General features: G+C 48.4%; 1 protein-coding gene and 1 long non-coding RNA gene across 2 annotated transcripts; one reads left to right on the top strand and one right to left on the bottom strand.

Moving 5' to 3' along the window:
- Nucleotides 1–12,452: 12,452 nt before the first annotated feature.
- Nucleotides 12,453–15,097, bottom strand: LOC139828865 (uncharacterized). Its single transcript, XR_011740922.1, has 4 exons — nucleotides 14,989–15,097; nucleotides 14,501–14,874; nucleotides 14,132–14,377; nucleotides 12,453–13,615 (listed from the first exon to the last, which is right to left on the bottom strand). It is a non-coding gene; the product is annotated as an uncharacterized lncRNA (long non-coding RNA).
- A 293-nt stretch (nucleotides 15,098–15,390) lies between these two features.
- On the top strand, nucleotides 15,391–22,966 carry LOC139828864 (uncharacterized). The gene is made up of 2 exons (XM_071813611.1): nucleotides 15,391–15,461; nucleotides 20,220–22,966. The coding sequence occupies exons 1-2, from the start codon at nucleotides 15,424–15,426 to the stop codon at nucleotides 20,914–20,916; spliced, it is 735 nt and encodes a 244-aa protein (XP_071669712.1). The 5' UTR covers nucleotides 15,391–15,423; the 3' UTR covers nucleotides 20,917–22,966.
- Nucleotides 22,967–23,522: the final 556 nt, after the last annotated feature.

Genomic DNA, 23,522 nt, shown 5'->3' with positions numbered 1-23,522 from the left:
GCTGGTGTCCCAGACACAACCTTGTCCAGCTCCTTTTCAGCAACCAGGGGGTGTAACCGTGAGCCCAGGTGCTCCTGCTGAAAATGCACCTGCATCGCCACAGCTTTTCCACAGTGCTGCCTGCTTGGGTGACCGCTTGGCTGAATGTTGAGCCATTTTTTCTGCCCCAGCTCCATTTCGATGGCCGGTTTGGGAGCTGCCGCAGACCTGCACATTCTCTAGCTGGACAAGGACAGGCTGGTTGCACAGTTCCCCCACATGGGATCCAAAGTGAGGAAGCACACAACTGGGAAACTGGTAGCTTGACAACACCATGGGGGGGCAAATACAAATGGGACAACCTTGGCTGCACAGCAGCAGCGGGACAGGTTGGTGCTCAGTAAAACCTCTGCTGTGCTGGGCTGGTTACTGGGAAATTGCACTGGTGGGGGAAGATCTTTTCACCTCGTGGCAAGTCTGAAAAATCGCCACCCACATGCTGAGGAGCCTCCAAGCACTTTGCTGCTCACCTCTTTAAAAAATGGAGATCACACAGAAACACGCTCCGTGCTGACTTCTATTTGCACTGGACCAACAGATGCACCAAAACAGATTTTGTCCTGCTCTCAGGGGCAAACTTTGCCCCCGTGCTGTCCTGAAAGTGGTGGTGTCTCCCTGCCTTGTGCAGAATCGAGGTTCCCAAAGGTAGAGCTGGGGCAACCTGGACCATTGACGCCTGCAGAGCTGTCTGGGCTGTCCCCACAGCCCCCGTGTCCGTGGGGGTGGCAAGGAGGAGCACGGCTCTGCCAGCCCTTCCTTGGAGCAGGAGAGTCGTGCAGAGCCGCTGCAGTGGCCAAGGAACAGCTCTGATGCTCATCTGGGACCCAGAAAGGTGATCTTTTTTCCATGTGGTCCCAGATGACCTCTGGTTGTAACTCTAATAATAAGCTTTAGCTTCTCGTGGGAAATACCAATATTGAGTAAATGCACTTCCTCAGAACTAAGGATTAACTTCCAAAGAAGCAGGGAGAAAACAAATCATAGTACCCAAGAGATCCCGTAAACGCTGCTCTCTGCTCACCGGACGGACGTCTCTCCACGTCCCGCTGTTCTCAAGGCATCGCTGTGGTGTGGGGGTCGTGCGAGGGGACCCATCCCTTCCATCCATGTCCCCACGCAAGGGTCCCCGGGGCTGCTCCTGCCCACGGCGCAGTGCAGGACACCCTGCACTGTCATTTAGCAGCGCTCGGTGCAGGAAGGAAGAGCACAGGTGGTATCCCGAGAGAGCTGGAAGGGTGCAGAGCTGAGCAGAGCTGAGCAGCTGCAGAGCACTAGTTATACATTTTGCCATCTCAAACCTTTTCAATAAATGATTGAGAATGAAGTAAATGCTACCATGTCAATGAACTCATGATTACTCTCTAGGAATAAACCACAAGTAAGATCAGAAGCACGCTGGAGGTTGCTCTTGTGGAAGGATGGTGGGTGACGTTGGAGACTGTTACAGCAGGTTCTGCCAGGGCTGCACAGCTTTCCTTTTGTACTTTTAAGGGTCACTGTGCTCAGCCAGCTCAGAAAGCTGCTGTTCAGTCAAATCATGGGGTAATTCAGGCTGGAGGGGACCTCAGGAGACCTCTGGGCCAACCTCATGCCCAAACCAGGCCAGGTTGCTCAGGGTTTTGTCCCACCTGATCTTGAAGACTTTCAAGGATGGAGGTCCAAGGGCCTCCAAGACTGGGCAACCCATCACACCACCTGCAATCTCCAACGCTGCAAACTGGTTCTATAGTTCACTTTAGTTGTGGTGCATGTTCTGGTGTTACTCCATTCTGCTCTTCCTTCTGCTTTTTTTTGGTACCTTTTTTTGCTATTCCTTCTGCTTTTTACTGCTTAGTTTTGTTATTCCTTCTTCTTTTTATTTTTGCCGTTCCCTTTTCTCTTCTTTTCTCTCTCTCAAGAACAGGAAGATTCCTCGTTGCAAGGTCAGGCTGAGGTTGGTGTGGGTTCCAGATGCTGCTCCAGATGTGCTGGCAGAAGAGCCAGAGTTTTGGTGCGGGAAGGTTTTCCTCACCAGATTCCTAAGAAGCCAAAACTGCAGCTCGGATACAACGAGGCCCACAAAGCCACGTGGTATTTGATGGGGACCAGGCGCTAGGATGTTCACTGGATGTATCTGCACCGTGAGGAGCTGGATCAACCCTTTTGTCTTCTGGGATGGGTGGCTGACCCTGACACTGTGGGGACCTCCACACTCCAGGGAAAGGCTGGATCCACAGCACACAGACCTGGTTGCCCAAGAGAGGACCAAGCAGACCTCCTTGGCCACAGGTGACCAGCCCTGGGAACAGCCAGCACTGCTTGGTGGGACAGGCCACGGTGACTCTGCTCCCCTCATTTGTGCAGGGGAAGATCTTCAGGCCACTGAGGGCTGACTCAAAGGCACAGCATGGAAGTGCCAGCAGTGCGGTGTCCCCCACACACCACGCAAGGTCACCTCCTCGCTCTTCTTTCCCCTTCCTGTAAGTCCAAACAGAGCTAATGTGTCATGGGGAGTGACAACACAATGTCTCAAGAAATGACACGGGTTGGGTTTGACAAGGAACCGGGAGGGGGGCGCAGTGCAGAGGTGGAGGAGATGGCACCAAGAACATGCACGTGTGAGGGCCAAGCGTGGACAGAGAAGATAACCACAGGACAACAGAAGGGAAGGGCTCCCCAGAGGAGCCCCTGGATGCACCAGCTCCATCTTCTGCTTGGTTTTTAGGGACTGAAGTCAATATGTGTGGCCCTTACTGGCAGTTGTGAGAAGCTGCTCCATCCCAACCATAGGAGACCAAGGGAGCTTCCTGTTCTCTGATTTCTGTGGGAGAAAAATGGAGCTGGGGAACGTTCTGTGAAGAAAACCTCAGCCCTTGTTACTCCCATAATGCAGCTGTTGCTCATATTGCACTGCAAATATAACCTTTTTAACTGGCTGCTGTGGAAAAGAGGACTGAGAAGAGTCGAACCTGGGTGGGAGGGCAGCACATCTTCTGCACTGTGATTTTTGGAATAAAACACTTGCTGTCCCGAGATAAATTAAATAAGTTACTACCAGAAACAGTTGCAAGAACAGCCCTCGGACAATCCCAAAATATTTGGAGAATTACATTATACTTTTGCAGGCACAGATCCCTCATCTCAAAAAGAAGCAGGAATGGGCATGGGTGACCAATCTGGGAAATGACAGAAGACATCGGCCAGGGAACAATGTTGTTTCTGATTCATCGAAGAAGATGGGGTTCATGTGGTTGCCACTCAAGATGGAAACCAAAAGGTGAGAGATTGTGCTGCCTTTTCTGAGAAATGGAGCGTGTGGTTCCCACCGCAGAGGGATGGGGACGGGCTCGGGTACGGGGCTGTCCTGGGGTGTCCGCAGTGCTCCTGCGCCTGGGTGCGCTTCCACCCACCCCTACACCCACCCATCCTTGCTTTGGAGAGGTCTTCGGGAGCAGCGATTGTAGGGGCTTCTGCCAGGGAGAATTCCTGGAAGTTGGGCTTTTTGGGGCCATTTAACCTGCTCTGATCCTTTCACTTTGTGCAAAATGAAAAGACGGGCTTCTCAGGCCAAAATTCCAGACAAAGACCCCCAGACATCCAGGGAAGTTTCAGATTGGATATTAGGAAAAAGTTCTTCATGGACAGTGTTGTAAAGCAGTGGAACAGGCTGCCCAGGGCAGCGGTGGAGTCACCATCTCTGAAGGGGTTTAAAAAGTGTTTAGATGAGGTTCTTAGGGACATGGGTTAGTGCCAGAGTTAGGTTATGGTCAGACGCGATGATCTTGAGGGTCGTTTCCATCCAAAATGATTCTATATGATTCCTTTTGGTGCGGTTGGGCTGATGAGGGACCACCAAGCCGTGAGAACTGGCCCATGTGCAATCAGCTGTTCATACTCCGTACAAAAACACTACGTACGTGTTGGTAAAAGATAAGGTTTGAGTTTTTACCTTTCTGTAGGCAGGATGGGGTTGGCTTTACCAGACGCTGAACACCTCCAGGTCTTGCTGTCTTTGATGGCAGGAAGGGATCCCTGGTGTCTTGCAGGTCAGCGTCCTAAGTCCCTTGCATGGTCAACCACCTTAGAAAGGAGAGAAGCTAAAGACACCATGAAGACTTTTGGACTGCTGGTTTGAAAACCTGGGTTTCCTTGGGTTTTTTGCTGGCTCCAACATGTCAACCTGTGACACGCAGAACGGCCGCACTGCCAGGAGATGCTGCCTGATAGAACCCATCGCTGCTTCCCCTTCCTGTTGTGTACGTGTGAAAACAGAGCGCTTCAGCAGATGGGCGAGATACAGGTTTCTTTAAGCTGTGTCTCCATCATTTCGCAAGTCACAGCGCTGACACACCAGTCAAGAAATGAGAAATGCTCGGTGTCGCTTTGCGGGTGACACGTTTGCAGGCAAAAGCAGCAGAATGTTTTCCCATTCCCTGAGGCTTCATTTAGCAGGAGCTGGGAAATTATACTAATACTCCTGGTTTTGTTAGAACTGCTGTGACATCTGTATTATGCTGTCCAAAGTATTCCATGATTCTAATATTTCCAACGTTTATTGGCCCTTAGGCCGGAACCAGGCGTGAGGGTCAGTGCAGGTCAAGAGCGACTTTAGGCTTTGAAAGCTGGATTACTTAAAGCCTGGCCAGCTAATCTTAACCAGCATTTACTTTCAAGCTGACAAAAGGTTGTGCTTAGATTTTCTAGTTCTGTTTCAGATACTGGCACCAGCTTTATTGCTTCTTACCTTTTTAATTGATAAAAAACATATCCTGACATACAAATTTTAAAAAATAAAGCCTACCAGAGATTTTTGTTACCGTTTTTTCCCCACCCCCCCATAGTAAAGCAGCACTCTAATCCTCCCATGTTCATTTGCTGATAGCAGAGTTTTCTGATTACATGAACTACCATTTTCTCTGGAAGATAAGAAAACAAACTGATCCCGGGAAAGTTCAACAGGAGACATGAAAACATTTCTCACGGGGAAGATTTTCCTTTAATCTTCTTTTGGAAAGTAATAGAAACATCTATTAATAGTAGATACAAGTTGTCCATCTCCTTTTGAAAAGGGAATGGAATAAACATCACAAAAACATGTGAATTTTTGGCATCAGGACTTGCATCATTTGGAAATACTTTTAAAATCTAAACTGAAAGGCAGATCTGTGTGCATCACTGAATCTGAACACTGACACGGACACTTTACAATGAACCCAACCTCTGTTTATCTAGTACATCCTTAGATACACGCTGCTGTTGGGTATTTGAGGATGGCCGGGTAGTTATCTATGACACATCGTAAGTCAAGTACGTTACCGCGGAACATCAGGGACCGCGTTCGTCTCGTATTTCAGCAGGACTGTAGAATTTGCCAACTGGCTTCCAGCAGAGTCTTTTCTTAGGAAACTTCGACCAGGATCAAGCCCTTTCATCAGAACAACTCCACGGTCGCTGTACAAACATGGAAACCAGCCCCGGATGCTCCTTAGGCTGCCCCGTGCTGGTGTGTTCCACCTCCACCTCTGGGAAAGCCCCTCACTTCAAATGGCCTCATTTGTGCTTTGAGATTTGTTTCTTAATTAAGAAAAAATACCAGATGAGCTAAAACCTGCACGATTAATCTTTGCTGATTAAACATATGCCTCAACCTTTTAATTACTTCCTTTATCTACCAGCATCTCGCGTTTTATCAAGGTTGCACCTACGCTTATCTGCTCTTATTCAGAGTTTTGGCCTGGAAACACAAGGATGTGACCGAGGAAGCCGGTTCCAAGGAGGAAACTCATTCTGCAGTTCCTACCCATTAACAACCAGGTCAACCCGCCGTGAGAAGCCTGGTAGCTCTGCACACAGAGGTTATTTTGCCCCACCGTAGATGCTGGGAAGAGGGGCTGGTTGCTCCACTGAGTGACCGGGACGCTCAACTTGTGACAGATCTGGAACAGGGAACATCTTTCACTGTTTTGTGCAAAGAGCGTCTGTCTTATTGTTTCTTCTGAGGATAATATCCCTTGATTTCTGGGCTATACTGAGGTCCCATGAATAATCTATATCAGGAGGATGATGCTGTTACTGGCTGGTTCATGCGAGGAAAGGTCCATGTCCACAGCTAAGCTGGGATCACTGGTGGGCGTCTTTGGAGACCAGCAATCCCGGGCTTCCAGCATCTGCAAAGGAGCAAATTACCACTGGTATTAGATGGACCCTGCATGAGAGGGGAGAAAAATAAGATGTTAGAAGGGTATCATTAAAAAAAATGCAAAATCAACGTGGTAAATCCTAATTAAGCCCTCAGAGAAAGGAGGCTGCAAGCTGTGATGATGGTTGAACATGCACCTCCGTGTCAGTGCAGAGGGGTTTGCCGACCAGCTAAAATATCCAGGGGCTAATGCCAACCCAAACAGAAAATGACCAAAACAATCCACTCGGAATCAAAATAAACCACAGTACTTAACAGCAACACGGCAACAGAGAAACATTTTGCCTCATCTAACAACTAAAGCAAGGGTAGGATTTGTAATTGCATTGGGAGAATCTAAGGCAACAAGAACTGAGACATCCAGCATGAGAATGATAAATACAGATCAGCAGATATGCAAAGTAAAGTGGGCAAAGACACCAGAGGAAACACTGGTAGAAGTTTCCTGTTCTCTAAGCATTCAAGGGCTCTTCTTGTTAATGTTTGGTCTGGGGCTTTTTCTTGCATTTTTTCTTCTTTCTCTTGTTGATTTAAAAGGAAAACTGTAAGGAGAACACCCGCTGGTGGATGCTGACATACTTAACAGGCTCTTCGTTCAAATCTGAGATTCAGATATGGAGACTTTAGATCCCAGCAACCTGCTCTCACAGCCACCGGTGGCCACCTTCAGTATTTCTGCTTCTGGAACAGATGGTGGAAGATATCACCAGGAAGTTTAATGAAATAGTAGAAGTTTGGGCTTTAACAGTTACACCCTCTTCTTTCCTGAATGTCACTGGTGTCACATCCTTGATCAGAGAGAAGAGTTGCGTGGCATTTACCACCACGCCAAGCTGCTTTTTCTCTTATCCCTTTGCTATCCGCTGCTTCAAAACTTCCCATATTTCTGCCCCATACTTTCCGCTTGGATTTAATTAAGCCATAAACTTCTAACCAGCCCCAGAAATGCCTTCCCTGGGCTGTGCATTGAGCCCTACAATTACATAACCTGCTTCTCCCTGCAGCTTCTCTTATCTGACATGCTGAGAAGCGGGTGCTATCTTATTCAAAACAAAAACCCAAACCCTCACTGGAGAAGGAAGCAACTGTTTTTCTGCCCTGATTCAGCTGCTTTGCCCATTGCCACCGGCTGCAGGATGAAAAGTTGATTTTGGCTTCACCGAGCAAGCTAAGTATCATGGAAGGCATTTATTCGCAGATTTAAGAATCTCTCAAAAAAAGGTGAAAAACGGGCTGAAGAGGATCACGCTTTTCCTTCCCTTCCGCTCCCCTTGCTCAGCTCCATGTACAGCTGCCAGTCTCTGGTTTAGAGGCTTTGTTTTCCACTGGACTGAAACCTAGAGGATTTTCCTATAGGTGTCGTAGCAGGATCTGCCAATGGGCACCTGCAGGAGTTTTCATGAGCGGGCATTTGCTCTTGATTAACTCAAAAGCAATGGATGTTTTGATGTCATGGAATCATTTTGGTTGGATGACACCCTCAAGATCATCAAGTCCAACCATAAGCCAAACTCTGGCACTGCTGCATGTCCTGAGAACCTCATGTCCGTCTGTCCAGCCCTCCAGGGATGGTGACTCCAGCACACCCTGGGCAGCCTGTTCAGTGCCCCACAGCCCTTTGGGGAAGAAATTGTTCCCCAGATCCAACCTCAATCTCCCCTGGTGCAACTTGAGGCCATTTCCTCTCATCCTGTCGCTTGTTACTCGGGAAAAGAGAATGAAAATGAAAACCTCTACCAGTCTCCCATGGGGGATGACAAATAACATACCCTGTCCAGCAGATATCAGTGGAGCTTTTGCAAAATGGAGATGTACTCATGTTGGAATTAATGCCTTTTTAGTCTCTTCCAGTAAATGTCCGTGTTCCAAGAAGCAAAGAGCTAACGGAGTGTCATAGTCACTGCCTATAAAGACTGGAATTTGTTATCCATTGCCAAGCAACGTCTTAATCACCCCTGCAGTGCTTCTGGTCCATCATTTTGTGACTTACGGGATGTGGGTCACCAATCGGTGCCCACCGACGGAGACAGTTCTTTCCTCAACTTTCTATGGGCTCCCTGAAGCCAGTTTTAGGAAGTTTCATTTCACTCAAAGTACACGTTGATATAAAGCACACCAGCAGTGTGGTATCTGATTATTTTATGGCTTTTGGTGCATCAAAACCGTGTTGGCTTTGCAAAGCGAGGCTCAGGAGTGACTTCTGACTTTGGATCGACACAAAAACCCGTGTCCAACTCCAGCCTCTTCTCCAGAGAATTCAGACCGCCCTGCAAACTGCACATATCTGACAGATTTATGGTGCTCCCTGAAGGTCATCCTACTTCAGGAAAATTGGCCTTTTTTGGCCATCTGAGTGGTTCTGGGATAAATCAGCTAAACTTCTGCTTAACTTACAGGCTGAGACTGATGGGACGTTGATGTCAAAGGGTGTTTGTTGAGATACTTGTGCTTAACCCGCTGGCTGCTCTCTGCCTGGCATTTCGTGCCTGCCCAATGTGAGACCTAACAACCGACTTCTGCTTTGTCTTCCGATTCATCTGCCCACGTCCACGTTCCTCCATTGCCTTCCAAAAATCAAATTCCAGCTTCTCATTCTCACTTTCAAAGTTCTGTATTAGAACAGAATTAAAAAGTATCAAGCTGATGTTTTCCAGACTCTCAGAGAAACCATAAGCCCTCCATTCCGCTGAAGTCCTGGTCTGCTCCGTTAGTTATTTAGTGGTCCTTGTGTGCATTATTATTTCTGTGTTGTGTTTTCTTTCTAGTTTTTCCCACAATGTTTTTTTCCCCAAGGCTCAGCAGGACTCCATAGAACAGGATCATCATTATTTAGCCTTTATTTTTGTTTTGCAAACACCAGAGCTTTGGGAGGCAGTGGCTGTTCTAGCAAATCCACAGGGTCGTGTTAGTGCAGAAACCAGCTCAAGTACCCACCACATCTCCCCGGCGAGGACCAGCTCTCAGTATTCCTGCTTCTGCACTGACTGCTGCTGGGAACAGCAGATGGGTCCCAGGTCCCATTTCACAGGTCTCTCTTCAGAAGAGAAGATTTTTAAAAATCCCCATAAAATGACAAAACCCCCCCCAATTAATTATTGGAATCCCCAAATCCCAACAAGACTGCAGGAAGTTGAGAATTCTGTAGCCGTCTCTGGGCAGGTTGTGGCGATTGTCACCAACACCATTGGCAGAGTTTTGGGGAGGCAGATAATGCATGGTCTGCAGTTTCAGCTGGCAGTAAAAGTCATTTTCTTCAGAAAACTACTGGTGTGGCCTCAAACAGACAAACAAACGAAGAAACACCAACCAAACCCAACACATTTCTGGTAATTCCCCCGTTAAAATATCTGTTAATTCTCCTACCTCCAGACTCTCTCTTGATCTTTTATCAGGTTCAACAGACTTGTGATCTGCCAAGTGACAAGCCCTGGAGATTCCGACACCAACTTTCTCTGATCTAAGACCAGAATGTTTTGAGAAGCAATCGAAACGTTCGTGTCTGTCGCCCTGGGTCACAGAAGCTCCGGCTGTCCCAGCCCATTCGATGCTCTTCCACCGCTCTCTCTGGTTTACCTGTCTCAAGCAATTTGCCCAAAGCTCCGTCTTTGCCATGAAAAACCTCCAGGGTGTTTGCAGTGAACTGAGGATTCTTTACAGTACTGCAACTCGCTCCATTTTAACTGCAATTTTATCCACGTCTGTTACAAACTCCTGCAAACCAAACCAGCGCAGTAGCCACACATAAAACAAGGAGCAGGAGAGATGCGATGAATGAAAGAGGAGATCAGGATGAATGTTTAATTTTTGTTTAATAAGCGTTTATGCTGCCTCCAAGCTTTTCTCAGAGTTACAGCATCGCTATTACAGACAACAAGGAGCAAAAGAACAGTAGCAGCTCAAGCAGGACCCTACAACATTGCTGCTACAGCACCCTGGGTGAGCTGCAGTGGGAAAGCAAAGCCAATAGGTAATGGTGCAGATAAGAAAAGGCAAAGGCTTGAGGAAATAGAAAAGTGCCAATATTCTCACCTCTAACTCCTTGTTTGCTTCCTCATACAAGCCTGTGCTGCCAGGACTAATGGAGATGGAAACGGCTCCGTCCTTTCCCAAATCCCAGCTGATCTGATCAAAACCAAATCAACCTTCTCAACCTCAGCCAGGCAGTTACCAACAATCACCCCCCTCCTGCTCTGCACTAACAACCCCACCTGCCCTTTCCTGACCAGGGGAACTATATAAAGCTGTGATTGCTCAGGAGGAGCAGCTGTGCTGCCTTCGGGGGCTGTGTTGAACATGAAACCCCCCGATATTCAGTCTCCTCTCCAGGACAGCCCTTCCATCCATGGAGCTGCCCGTACACTCATTTTTCTGCATGTGCTGCCCAGTGACTGCACTGCCAGGTTCAACCTGCCTGTCGGTAGTTACATTATTTACTGTCAAAAATGCTAAATACAAACACAAAGAAATCTTGGCAATAGTGGACGATGGCCAATTTTTCAATATTAAAACAACCTAAGCATTAAAGAGGCCTAAATAACTCCCTTAGGACAACTGTGTTTCCAAAGTGTTTTTCTAGGATTCCCTGTGAGGTTGCTCAGGGTGCCTGAAGTTTGGCAATGGTGCAATTAGGTTGCTCTCTTAATTAACTGGTTTTCTATGTAAGTTATTTTTGTCCATGTGTGTGATCCCACGAGGAAACAATTTCCTAATATCTGTCATGCGTCCAAAGAGAACACATCTACTGGTAAGGGAGTAGCACGGAACGAGTTTCCTCTTTTCATTCTTTTATGCAACAATTACACTCTAAATAGCTCCTAAGATCTTTTGTTGAAGAAATAATGCATTTTTCTTTCTGTCGAGTACCTTTTCCCCGTGGCAGATGAAGATAACCCACGGTAACCACTGCCATCTCCTCAAACGCTGCCACGCTCCAGCTAAACTCCACATCTCAAATACTCCTTTAGGCTTTTCCGATGAGTATGCATTTAAATCCCACCACCACAACGAGCTTTTGCTTGGCTTCCATTTGCCACAAAGGCATAAAGGTTGGAGAATATCCTTACTCCAGGTAAATATGCATTTGAGGAGATGTGGGACAACATTAATTCTGCTTGTACAGGACCTGCAAGGCCCAGTCCAGGCTGGTACCTCATCTGGAGGTCACCATCCCAAATTAAAACGCGACAAGACCTGAGCAAATCTTCTATTTCCCGCTGCTGTTGGGAAACAGGAATTTCATTCTACTAAACTTGACCATTTGCAATGTCTCCAGACCTCGTGGGCTGTTTTCAGTTCACACCTGAATTTTCGGTTCCAGCGGTTCACCATTCTTTACTCAATGCTAATTTGCTATTTCGATTTACAAGCCTGAACAAAACTTTTCTTAAAAAAAAATAAATAAACGAGGCAAACAAACCCCCGGATATCAGGAAGAAAATCTCCAAAAACCCCCAAAGAAAGTCTCAGCTTCAGACCAAGATAACCCTGGGAAACAACTCATGACAAGTTGAGAAACACGTTTGCAAATATTTTCTTCCAATGCAGTCACTGGGAAAAAATTCCCTTGATATTTACTCTGTTTTTCCTCAGGAGAAAATAGAAATTGGGCTCATTTTAGGGGAAGCGTCACAAATGTTTATCAAGGAAATGGTTCCCAAAGGAAGTCCAGGGGACCAATGTATGTGTCTCCTCCTCCAGGGTCCCCAAGACAGCAAAGAACATTTTCCTGGTAAATCTGTGTTGAATCCATTCCAGAACAGAAGCAGCAACTGCACGTCTGCGTGTCCAGGTCAGCTTGCCAGTCATAGAACCTCAAATCATGGAGTCATTTTGCTGGGAAGAGACCCTCAAGATCATCAAGTTGCTGCCTGTGCAAGAGCGGATGATGGGATGCGGGTGGATGGTGGGATGCGGGTGGGTGGTGGGATGCGGGTGGATGGTGGGACGCGGGTGGATGGTGGGACGCGGGTGGGTGGTGGGACGCGGGTGGATGGTGGGACGCGGGTGGATGGTGGGACGCGGGTGGATGGTGGGACGCGGGTGGATGGTGGGACGCGGGTGGATGGTGGGACGCGGGTGGGTGGTGGGACGCGGGTGGGTGGTGGGACGCGGGTGGATGGTGGGACGCGGGTGGATGGTGGCACGCGGGTGGATGGTGGCACGCGGGTGGATGGTGGGATGCGGGTGGGTGGTGGGACGCGGGTGGGTGGTGGGATGCGGGTGGATGGTGGGACGTGGGTGGATGGTGGGACGCGGGTGGGTGGTGGGATGCGGGTGGATGACGGGATGCGGGTGGATGGTGGGATGTGGGTGGATGATGGGATGTGGGTGGATGATGGGATGTGGGTGGGTGGTGGCACGCGGGTAGATGGTGGGATGTGGGAGGATGATGGGACGCGGGTGGGTGGTGGGATGCGGGTGGATGACGGGATGTGGGTGGATGGTGGGATGCGGGTGGATGGTGGGATGTGGGTGGATGGTGGGACGCGGGTGGGTGGTGGGATGCGAGTGGATGGTGGGATGCGGGTGGATGGTGGGATGCGGGTGGATGACGGGATGCACGTGGCTGGTACCCTGAGCTCAAACCCAGCACAAACTGCTTTCTTCTTGTGCCCGACTGCCCAACAGCATCAGCGACTGGGGATGCTCGGGCTGCCAACATTCAAACAAAATCACTCCAAGAAGTAAATTTGCTGTCACCGCTGGGTGCGACTACAAACAGCTGCGAGTGGACCAAGCCTGGGGATGCAGCAGCCTTGTTATGGTCAGTTCCTGGCAATGTTATCACACAAATGTGAACCAAATAACAAAACCACTTGTAAGGTGAAGCAATGGAGCGGAGCCGCTGCTCCTAGTGACACAACCCATTCCCATTTTCCCTCTGCTTGGATGCGAAGCAACTCTTGGAGACATTCATGTTGCCTCTTTGGTTCGCTTTCAGGAATAACAATAATATAGGCTGTGAGCTCCAAATTTGGCAACACAATTCCTATCGGAAGACCACAGAAATGAGCTCAGTTCTCTTTTGTGGCCAGCTAGGGGATGTGGGTTTCTGCCTCCTCACGTGCTTCATGCCCTGTGTGTGTGTCTTTGTTCTCAGGTGTGAGTGCTGGGAATCCGCTGCTGTCAAAAGTACAGCACACTGAACAAAATGAACCTTTTCTTGCCTCTTGCTGAATTCTAATTGAATTAAATTGTATTTCAGTTGTCAAGGAAGGAAATTAAAAGTCATCAGCTGTAAAGAGCACCTCTAATCAATGTATGGAGCTGGCCAGAGCCTTCAAACAAAGGTGTAGCGCAAAATAAACAGGCTATGGAAAAATACCGGGAACCATCTCATGCCATTGCAGAAATCAGTCGGAGATGCTGTGTTCATTCTGCTTGCGTCAAGGGAGATACCTGTGGGTTCAAAGAGGAGCGCTGAACGCCGCAGTCATCGGGGTGATTAGTAACGTGGGTAAAAATTAACCGAGGGAACTGATTAAAGATTTCATCCCAGCCGCCTTTCCCAGGGCCGGTCCCCGCTCTGCAGGTGAAGGGGGACACGGCGCGGGTCTGGATCACCCACCTCACCCATCTCACCCACCTCACCCCCCTCACCCCCCTCACCCATCTCACCCCCCTCACCCATCTCACCCATCTCACTCACCTCACCCATCTCACTCCCTTCACCCATCTCACCCCCCTCACCCCCCTCACCCATCTCACCCATCTCACCCCCCTCACCCCCCTCACCCATCTCACCCCCCTCACCCCCCTCACCCATCTCACCCCCCTCACCCCCCTCACCCATCTCACCCCCCTCACCCATCTCACCCCCCTCACCCCCCTCACCCCCCTCACCCCCCTCACCCATCTCACCCCCCTCACCCCCCTCACCCATCTCACCCCCCTCACCCATCTCACCCATCTCACCTTGTCTCACCTCCCCTTCCCCAGGATTTTATTACTTTGTTCTTGTTTTCACAGAGTCGGTGACGAAATGGGTGGTGCCCTGGAGAAACAGAAGGGTTTGCCTTCTCTTTTCCACAAGCCATGATGAAATTCAAACTGCTGAGAAAGCGTGTAGCTTGTTTGCAGAATTCACGCTCTTGCAGGCGACGGTTGTGTTGTATCAGCCGGGCACGCCAGCAAAGTAAGCAAAGAGAAGAAAAATGGTAGCTGTAAAAAACAAAACTGCTATGGAAAGCCTTTGGCAAGAGCTGACACTTCCTTATGAAAACCAAATACAAAAGTAAATATTTATACACACAAATCAAAGCATAAATTATATCAATCACCAACCTGTCAAATCTCTTTCTTTTGGGGCTTTCTCTGGCTTGGGCAGATGTCCCGTCCCCGGCACACCCGTAAACCCAGCGCACCCCGCAAACCCGCGGGGTCCCGGGTTGTCCTGCAGCCCCTGGGTTTCAGCTGCTGTATCTTTTCTAGCAGTGAACCCTCCCCGGTGGTCAGAAACGGATGCAGCGTCACCGTCTGGAATTCACAGCCTTTATGTGCTGACTCCGGGCGTGAGATGGGTGTCCACGACAGGGCCGGGGCTGCGGATCCGTGTGCGTGCGGCTGTGAACACACCGGTTTGCTATGCTCCACCATGTCTGCAGGATGCTCCTCCGCTCTCCCACTGCACCAAGACCTCACAAAGAGACTCCCCTGCCCTGAAACACGGATGAACTCGGCTTAACCAACATCATACCTGGAGAAGAATGTTAGTGTAAATGCAATCAGCACCAAAGCCGGGTATCCCAGGCAACACCAACACAAACACTCACCGGGGATAGCCCAGTTCGGCTCGAATTAGCGCCGCTTTTCACGCCAGGGGTCATCTTTTCTTTCCTTGGAACTAAATAACTTTTTTTACGCATGGATCATCTGTGTTAGCTCACGCAGCGCCCAGACGGGGTCAGGATCAGACCCCGTAATCTGCTCCATCGCCAAGCACGTACTTGAGGAAGTGTCTGGGACTCCCCTTCCACGCAGGGCATCAGTTTTTCCAGACAGCTGAAAATTAATAGCTGCCACGATTCAGGCGAGTCATTCTTGTGAAACCAGCTCCGGGGATGTTGCCTAGCAAAACAAATTCTGTTAGCGTAGCCCCGTGCTCTGACGTGGTGCTGAATACGTGATGCTATATATAAAGACCAGGAAGCAATCCAAGAGAAACGGCACATTTTAGCTCCGCTGCAGACCATACGCAGAACACAGTGATGCAGAAAAATATCCCTGGCTGCGTTTTCCAACAAATGTAAGTAGTTGTTCTTTTAAACTAAACAAAAGCTAATACCACTTCATTACGGTCAGGATATTCAGCGTTAACCTGGGTTTCAAATTTGCTCTCTTCTGCGTATTCTTTGACACAATTCCAGGAGGGATTTTGAAAGGAAGCATTTGTTTAAGAGCAGGAGATATTTCTGCGTAGCTCTCAAATTAGAACAGCATACCAATAACATACCATACCAATAACAAATGAGAAATTGGTATTAGCTGGAAGTTGTAAAAGTGTCTCGGGAGAGCAATTTCTGCGAACATCAAAAATAACACCGTTGAAAACGCCAAGTGTTAGTTCAGGGAACCTCCCATGAGCTCGAGCTGAGGTTTCAGCTGAATAAGGACTAAATAAAATCTGTCCAAGTGCCACTGTCCATGCGCAGGATTCCTCCCGTGGGTGACCCACAATAAACACCGCAAGAGGCTGCTTTGAAAACTGTAAATAAATAGACTAATTGGCTTCTTCCCCCATTCTGGCTGGATGGGAGTGGCTGTTCTGGAAAGAGCCCCATTGCTGGTCCCTACCCGGGGCAGAGAGGAGGGCCCGCAGCTGTTCCTGCTCCCGGGGTCCTGCGTGGGCTGGGGGGACTCACCGGGGGACAGAAGCTGATGGCTTGGTCCTGGAGGATGGTGCTGGTGGTGGGAGCTCCGCAAGGCTCTGTTGGCAGCCCCCTTCTCCAAAGGAGGAGCCTGTGGCTTCAGACCCGACTTTGCACTCTCATTCCTCTGTTCTTTACCCAAAGACCCTTTAATCTTACGTCTGTAAAGGGGATGCCTGACTAGGGCTGTGCCCCAGACTGATCTCAGGCACGGAGCAAAGAGGACGTACCCTCAACCCATCCTTGCAGCGCCTGCCTCCTGCTAAATCGCAGCCCACGCCCACCAGTGTTCAGGAGGGTGTGTGTGGGCAGGCACCCAAATTGTGCTGGGAGCCACCGGGGCTGTCTCAAGAACTGAGCTCCAGTACCTGGGAACATCTCCCAGTTCTGTTGAAGTTACCAGAGCAGATGTCTCCAAACAGCATTTGGAGCACGTATCAGAACCGTTTTTCCCCAGCAAACACCCACAACCACCCGTGTTGTGACCCGTGAGCCTTTTCCTGATGCCTGCCCCTTGCCCAGGTGTCAGCTGTTCTCCTACACTGTGCCCCAGATTCTTCAGGTGATACGAAAAGCGTCCCCGCCTCAGCACAACCTGTAGCCAGCTGGTTGGGACACCCACGAGAGATAAACATCTAAATGCCCTGTGGTGAAGGAGGAAATCAAACCTGGTTCTGCCACATTCTGGATGGGAGTTTTAGCCAGTAAATCATAGTGCGAAAGGGGTGGAGGGAGGCAGGAGGGTGATCCCGTCTGTGATGATCCCGTCTGTGATGATCCCGTCTCCCGGGGCAGCCGTGGCTCGGAAGGCAGGACACCCTGACACAAGCGAACAGAACATGGGAAGGCATCTTCCAGCCAGAAACTCCAGTTCCTGCCCAAAGTACATGGCAGTGTTATGTAAAACGCTGGCAGCATTACGTGGAATGCCAAAGCTTCCAAGAAGGGAAGATGTGAAAAACACACCGAGCTCCTTAGCATCTGGACTGGCTGCTTCTGGGTGCCTCCTCCAGCTATACCATCTGCTCAGCACCTTTTTCTAATGCTCATCATTAGAAGAGTCCATGGCCTCATTGCCAAATCCTGGGGTGTAATATAGGACCCAATGCCCAGAAGCTCAGAATTAAAATGTTCCATGAGGACACAATGAAGTTCTGCTGTAAATCCAGGTGTCGGTCGGTGTCTTCCTCTCAAACTTCTTAAGTGGACAAAAAACGATGGATGGAATACCTGGAGGAGACAGGTTCACTGGAGGAATCTGGTTCTGTTCACATGGAAAAGTTTCGTTCGATTTGGTTTGTTTTCCAACAAAGTTTTATTTCCACATTCTCCAGACGAGATGTAAAATCCCTGAGTCACTGAACTGCGTGTTTTGCTCAGCATCCAGCTGATTTGTTTACTACCCCTCCTCTGGGAATCACCGCCTCAAATTTACCTGAATGCTCTTCAACACAGCAGCCTGGGCCGGGTTACATGTACCGCCCAGCATACGACAATTCACAACAGTCATCAGTTGGAAAATGAGCAAAGGTCCTTTTCAAGGCGTGAAATTTATCTCCTCCAAAATGTAATCAAAGAAAATGTACACAGAAACAAGCTGCGATCCAAGAAAATGATACAACATTCTTAATTTACCTTTCCAAAGAAGGAGTAGCTTGCTGGAGTAACAAGATAAATCAGAATTCAACTGTATATCACAGTTTGGTTCTCCTCTACTTCCAGCCAGTGAGCGGCATGAGCTTTCACACTGTGGATTCCAATGGTTTTGCTCCTATAGATCTTAATTTAATTGATGCTCTGTGTCAAAACAAATGGCCAAACCAATGATCAGACATCACTGCTCAGAGATGAACCCTCCTCTTCACCATCTCCTGCATCCTCAGCAGTGAAGCAAAGCCACCTGGACCACTGGTTTCACAAAGATTTTCTCAAAACAGAAAGCGCAGAATCATTTTTCTAGTTAATCACTGTGGAAAACTAGGGTAAGATAAACTGTATCGCACTTCACCTGAAGTACTGGACTACATTTTGCCTACCTCTTCCATAAACGATTCCACTAACAAGTTGGCTCAGACACTTTAAAAAAGAGAAAAGGTGTACGTGAATCTTGGGTGAGTCAACCTGGCACAGAACGAGTCTCGACAAGCAATGGGAATCCCACTCTCTGAAAAATTGGCTTGATACCTTTTGTAGGAATCACTCAGAATTATCATCTCCTATCATGTCATCAAAGGAGAAAACAGGCCAGGCCTAAATCACCCACCCAAACCTGTTGGGCAACTGTACTGGAAAAACTCGGGAGTACAAGCTCCAAGGCGTTCGCATCAGGAATACTGAGAATTTACATAAGGACATCTGTGCCCAAATATGAAATAAACGGCATTGTTGTATTTAGCTAAATCTCTGATCCCTTCACCACTGATCCAATTTAAAGACAGACCCCTTTTAAAGACAGGCCCCTCCTTGGCCATTTCAAGTTCTCTGGAACTTTTGCCATGTGTCTTTTAAGACTCTGGGTGATAGCCATGAATAACTCTGAAACTCTTCAGCCAGTTTCAAAGTGCTCTTGGATAAACCTCTTCAAGCTCAGGAATTTTAAACCACAGACTTTATCTAGCAACATCCATCTAATTCTTCCTTTATTCCAATGAGGACCCTGCTCATTTGTCCACCTTCCCACGGGTCTATAAACTTTCCCTCAGATTCCAGGTCAGATCTCACAGTTGGTTCGTAAACTGGATGCATCAGGAGATTCAAGTAATAAACAAACTGGAAATATAATAGTATAGCTGCCTCAGTGGCAAATTAGAGTTGTGTCTAATTATAGGTCTCCGAAGATTAGGGAGTACAATGCTAGTGGTTGCCAAGAGATACCCCACCAGTGGGACAGCAAGTTGGGTTTAAGTTTTATTAATGATACTTAAGAAAAAGAAACTTAGAATCACACAGTCACAGAGTCACTTTGGGTGGAAGAGACCCTCAGGATCACCGAGTCCAGCCATAACCCACCCGTGGCACTGCCCCGTGTCCTGAGAACCTCCTGTCCGTCTGTCCAACCCTCCAGGGATGGTGACTCCAGCACTGCCCTGGGCAGCCTGTTCCACTCCCTGAAAAGAAACTTAACCAATACATTTGAGCAGTAACGCCTGAGATGGGTCTTGGCTCTTTGTTCACTCCCAAAGAAGTGTGGTTACAAAATCAGAACATTAGGGAAACATTTTAAATGGTGCCATAGCTGGGGCTGGGCACCCACTGGACCAGTTTCCAGCCATGGGGCAGCCGGTGTGGCCCTGGGGAGCTCCACTCTGCATAGAGCCCAAAGCTCACGAGGATGCTCTCGCCACCTACTTATCGAACCAGAGCCCACATCCCTTCTCGGCAAAGCTTAAACCCCCCTCGGGCTCCTGCAGGCAGCAGCTGCGGGCACTGCTGAGCCCCCTGCTCCCCAGCAGCCCAGCATCTGTCATTTATTGCCAGCATCTGCATTTTATTGCCATTTCCCTCACTGCGCTCAGGCATTCAGTTTTATCCAGAAGCTATAGCCACCATATGAATGTGTACAAAGAGCTGAGCTAATGACAGGAAAAGGAAATCAAATGGGTATTTGCAGGGTAATTCTCAGCTACTGATTCAACTGGGACTTTTCTTGGACAGCGTTCGCTTTAGTTCATGACTTCTTTGTGTACCAGAATGAGTAATACATATCTCATTTGTTCTTCTACATGGCACAAATGGAAATCTTCTTCTTGCTGCAACACTAGAGAATAAATTCTTCATTCTTCAATTGACCCACAAAGTCAAACAGAAAAAAAATTGCATAATGAAAGCAGTCCTAATGTGACCTTAGTTTTTCCAGTATTAGTCCAGAACTATTCCTGTTTCCTGCAATGACTTCTGTGTGAACTATAATAAAACGCTATTTCTTGGGTTTATATGTGATTTATTTAACAATTGATGCAGTCTGAGGACTTCATGTAGTGAGCACCTCTGAAGCTGGATAACCAAGCAATGCCACAATAACGCTGGAGTGTGCAGGATGCCAGCGTGAGTCTGTACCAATGCAGGTACATAATAATTTGCCTGGAATCTACCCCACTAATTTTACATTTAATTGCTCTTTTTCGTATGTATCCTAGGTATTCTTCCCTAACTGGCATTTCTATGAAGAGAGACCACATGAAAGATCTCAGAAGATACCTGGTGCTTAAATATGTCCAATACCTCGTCCTGTCTTCTACAAACACCATCAGCACTTTGCTGGGTCTGCTGGGCAGTTTGTACACCTTGATCATCCTGCAGTCTGCAAAGGTTTCGTCCAAGTCCACTGCGGTTCTCATTTCCAGCCTCGCAAAGGCAGACCTGCTGGTTCTTGTTGGCGTTGTCTCTGAGGTGGCCGTGCGGACCTTTGGCGTTGGTGTCTCCTCGACGACGTTCGCGTCGGCCCTGCTGCAGAACCTGCTCACCGCAAACACCCACATCAGCTGCCTGCTGCTCAGCTGCGTTGCCTTCGAGGCTTACCTGATCACCTTCCTCCCCACAGAGTCCCGGCAGCTACGGACGGTGAGAAACGCCAGACTGACAGCCAGGATCATCTGGGTGCTGGTGACCGTGGAGTGTGCCCTGTTCCAAGCGGATGATCTCCTGAAGGCCACCGGCACTTCTGCTCCCACCCGCAGCCCTTGCGTGTTGTTGTTTTACTTCTCCAGCTCGGCTGCCACCCTTCTCAGGTCCCTCAGTTATTTCCTGGGCATTATTTTAAGGATTGTCAATGTATTCTTCTACTACAAAATATTTTTTAGCATGTCGAACAGATCTAGACTAAAAACAAAATAGCGCCCGTTCCCAGAGGAAGCGTCGCTGTGACACGAGACAGAAGACTCTTCAACACAATTTCAAAGTACTGGTTTGAAAACTGTTTGGTAACCAAGACCAAGGCTCACATTTCGGCACACCGTGGAGTTTAAACCTTCCTGTTCTCTGATGTATTTAGTCTTGGTTATTGTGAGGAGCTTGGGGTTGAGGAGCCCCTTGGCACTGAAACACAAAGAAGTTGGGCTGTGGGTGCTCGTGTGGAGAGACTTTGAGCACCATGGGCTCGTTTTGATTGTTCTTCATCCAGAGTTTATTCACTGTGCAGGTGAAACAATTGATATTTCATGGATGGTTGTAAAAACTAAAGCAACCCAAACATTTATTATATAAAGTGGTGCTTAGAGGCTTACTCAGGGATCCGTTGGGCCAAGAGCTGTATGGTTGTATACTAAAGATGTGATCTATGTCTTAAAATGTCTCTAACCCAGGTGATGCATGGGGCTCAGCAGGTAGGCTGGAGAAACAAGGAGAGCACCAAACTGACCCAGCCCAGCTGGGCTTGTCCCTCAGGTGCCACCAGCCCCACCATGAGAGTCCCCAGGACAGAGCGGGGCTGAGCTGCCTCATCTTGGTGCACACCTGGCGCTGTTCTCGAGATGCTGCTACAACAGAGTAATAACACGGGGAGGTTATCAGCAGAGCATAAAGTCCTCCAGATACCTCAGATGCTCCCCAACACACAAATGCTTGTAGGTACTTCCAGTTACTCTTGCACAGGAGATGGCCTCCAGCTTCAATTAAACACTGTGGTTTTGAGAGACTGAACTTCTCTGATATGTCTTGCAATCCACACATTGTAAACGATGGAAAGAAAAGAGAAATAAGCCAAAGTCCAAGTATTAATAGCCAAAATGCCATATACAGCCTCCCTCCGTCATGCTTCGAGACCTTCAGTGCACCTTGCCAGCTTGAGCACAGCAATAAACCTCTGCCTGCCTGAGAAGGACGTGGGGCAAAAAACCCAAGTATGACGAATTTCAGCTCTAACCTTCCCACCTTCAGCCTGCAGTGGACCCTCACACTCAAACTGGTACCACTGAAGCCCTGGTGTGCCCTGCTGGTAGCAGCTACTTGGCATTTAGACTATTAGAGCTGAAAACTGGAGCTGTGACCACTTCCCCGGGTGGCCCAAGGTGACCAGAAGCACAGAAGTTTTCAACAGAAGATCAGACTTCACAAAATCAAGGCAAACAGCAAGCGGAGAAGAGTTTCCTGCTCTCTGCCCGCCAGACGGTTTCTAAGTTTCGCAATCACGCTTTTTCTAGTTGGTCTCAGAAGTGTTTGTTTGGTTTTTTCCTCCTTCACCAAGATGAACTTGACCAAAAAAAGGCAACGCTGAGAAAAGGGGCAGCGAGAGCCAGTGCTGCCCGGGCAGGAGGTCCCTGTCCCCTGGTTTGTTTGCATGTCAGATGAAGTCAGCTCGGTTTTAAGGAGAGGCAAATACCCCAGCCTGAGGAATACGCATCTTACATCAGGAGCTCTGAGATTCACAGAAGTTGTCTGCCCAAGTGTGGTTATTTCTGATGGATATCGGCCATGGCAGAGATGCTGTGGACAGCGTGGGGCCAGAAGCGAGTGAAGAGTGTTTGACACAGTTTCTCAGAAGACTGAAAGGAAACACTGCCGAGGGCCGGGTACCCAGCAAAAGCAGAACAGAAATGGAATCAAGTCACTTAAAAACACTTCGATGCAATCCCTTCAATTAGGATGTTGCCTAACAACGCCGATTCCTTCTGCAAGAAGCATGTCTTCATAATTTGGTGCACTGTGACAGACTGGTTTCATTCTGGAAGCCTGAAGTGCTGCTTTCAGGGAAGCCAAAATGCTACTTGAAGTTCTGTAATTAATAAAAGTTTGTTTTCTTAAGGTGTGTGCATTAATTATGACAAATGTGTGCCCATGCAGACGTCTGAGCATCCACGAGCCAGGTTTGCTGCACAAGGCACAAGAGATTTTACGTCTCTGAATTCATTGCCTGGGTCTCGATATCTTTTTGCCTGCCTTCCCTGACAAGTGGCCCTGCCCTCAGGACACTCCTTTTCTTAAGAAATTAATGAAGGCAAACACTTGGCTTAAACAGCAAGCACATCAAAAGCGGGCAGCCTATAGGAAAACACAGCAGCTTCTCCCTTGTCTCTGGAAATCAGGATCCAGGTACCAGGTGGAGCAGGACCCAGCGGGTGCCGGGGTGGCACCTTCTTTGGGCCCCTGGCCCAGAGGGGCATGGGGACATGGAGCTGTCAGCAAAGCTTTTACCACTCCTTTCTGAGCAGGAGGAAAGCTGTCATCCTGCTTTACTTTCCAAGTCACTAATTTCCATAGTATGAATGAGAATTTTACTAATCTTGAGTAAGCCAGCAACCAAAATGATGTTAGCTGATGTTAACACTATAGCACTCCCCATCCAAAGCAAAGGAATTGATTATCAGCTTACTCAGACAGACTAAACTTGGTGTGAACCCCAGAATACTGCATTGGGTGCTTTTCCACAAGAGGTTTAATTTTCTGGGAAGTCAGGGAGGAGAACTATCAAAAAACACTGATAAAAGCAGGTTTTCGGTAGAGCC

Source organism: Patagioenas fasciata, chromosome 11, assembly GCF_037038585.1.
Source record: "Patagioenas fasciata isolate bPatFas1 chromosome 11, bPatFas1.hap1, whole genome shotgun sequence".
In the NCBI taxonomy this organism is placed as follows: Eukaryota; Metazoa; Chordata; class Aves; order Columbiformes; family Columbidae; genus Patagioenas; species Patagioenas fasciata.
Note: the sequence above shows the minus strand (reverse complement) of the source record. Positions and strands in the feature narration are given on the sequence as shown.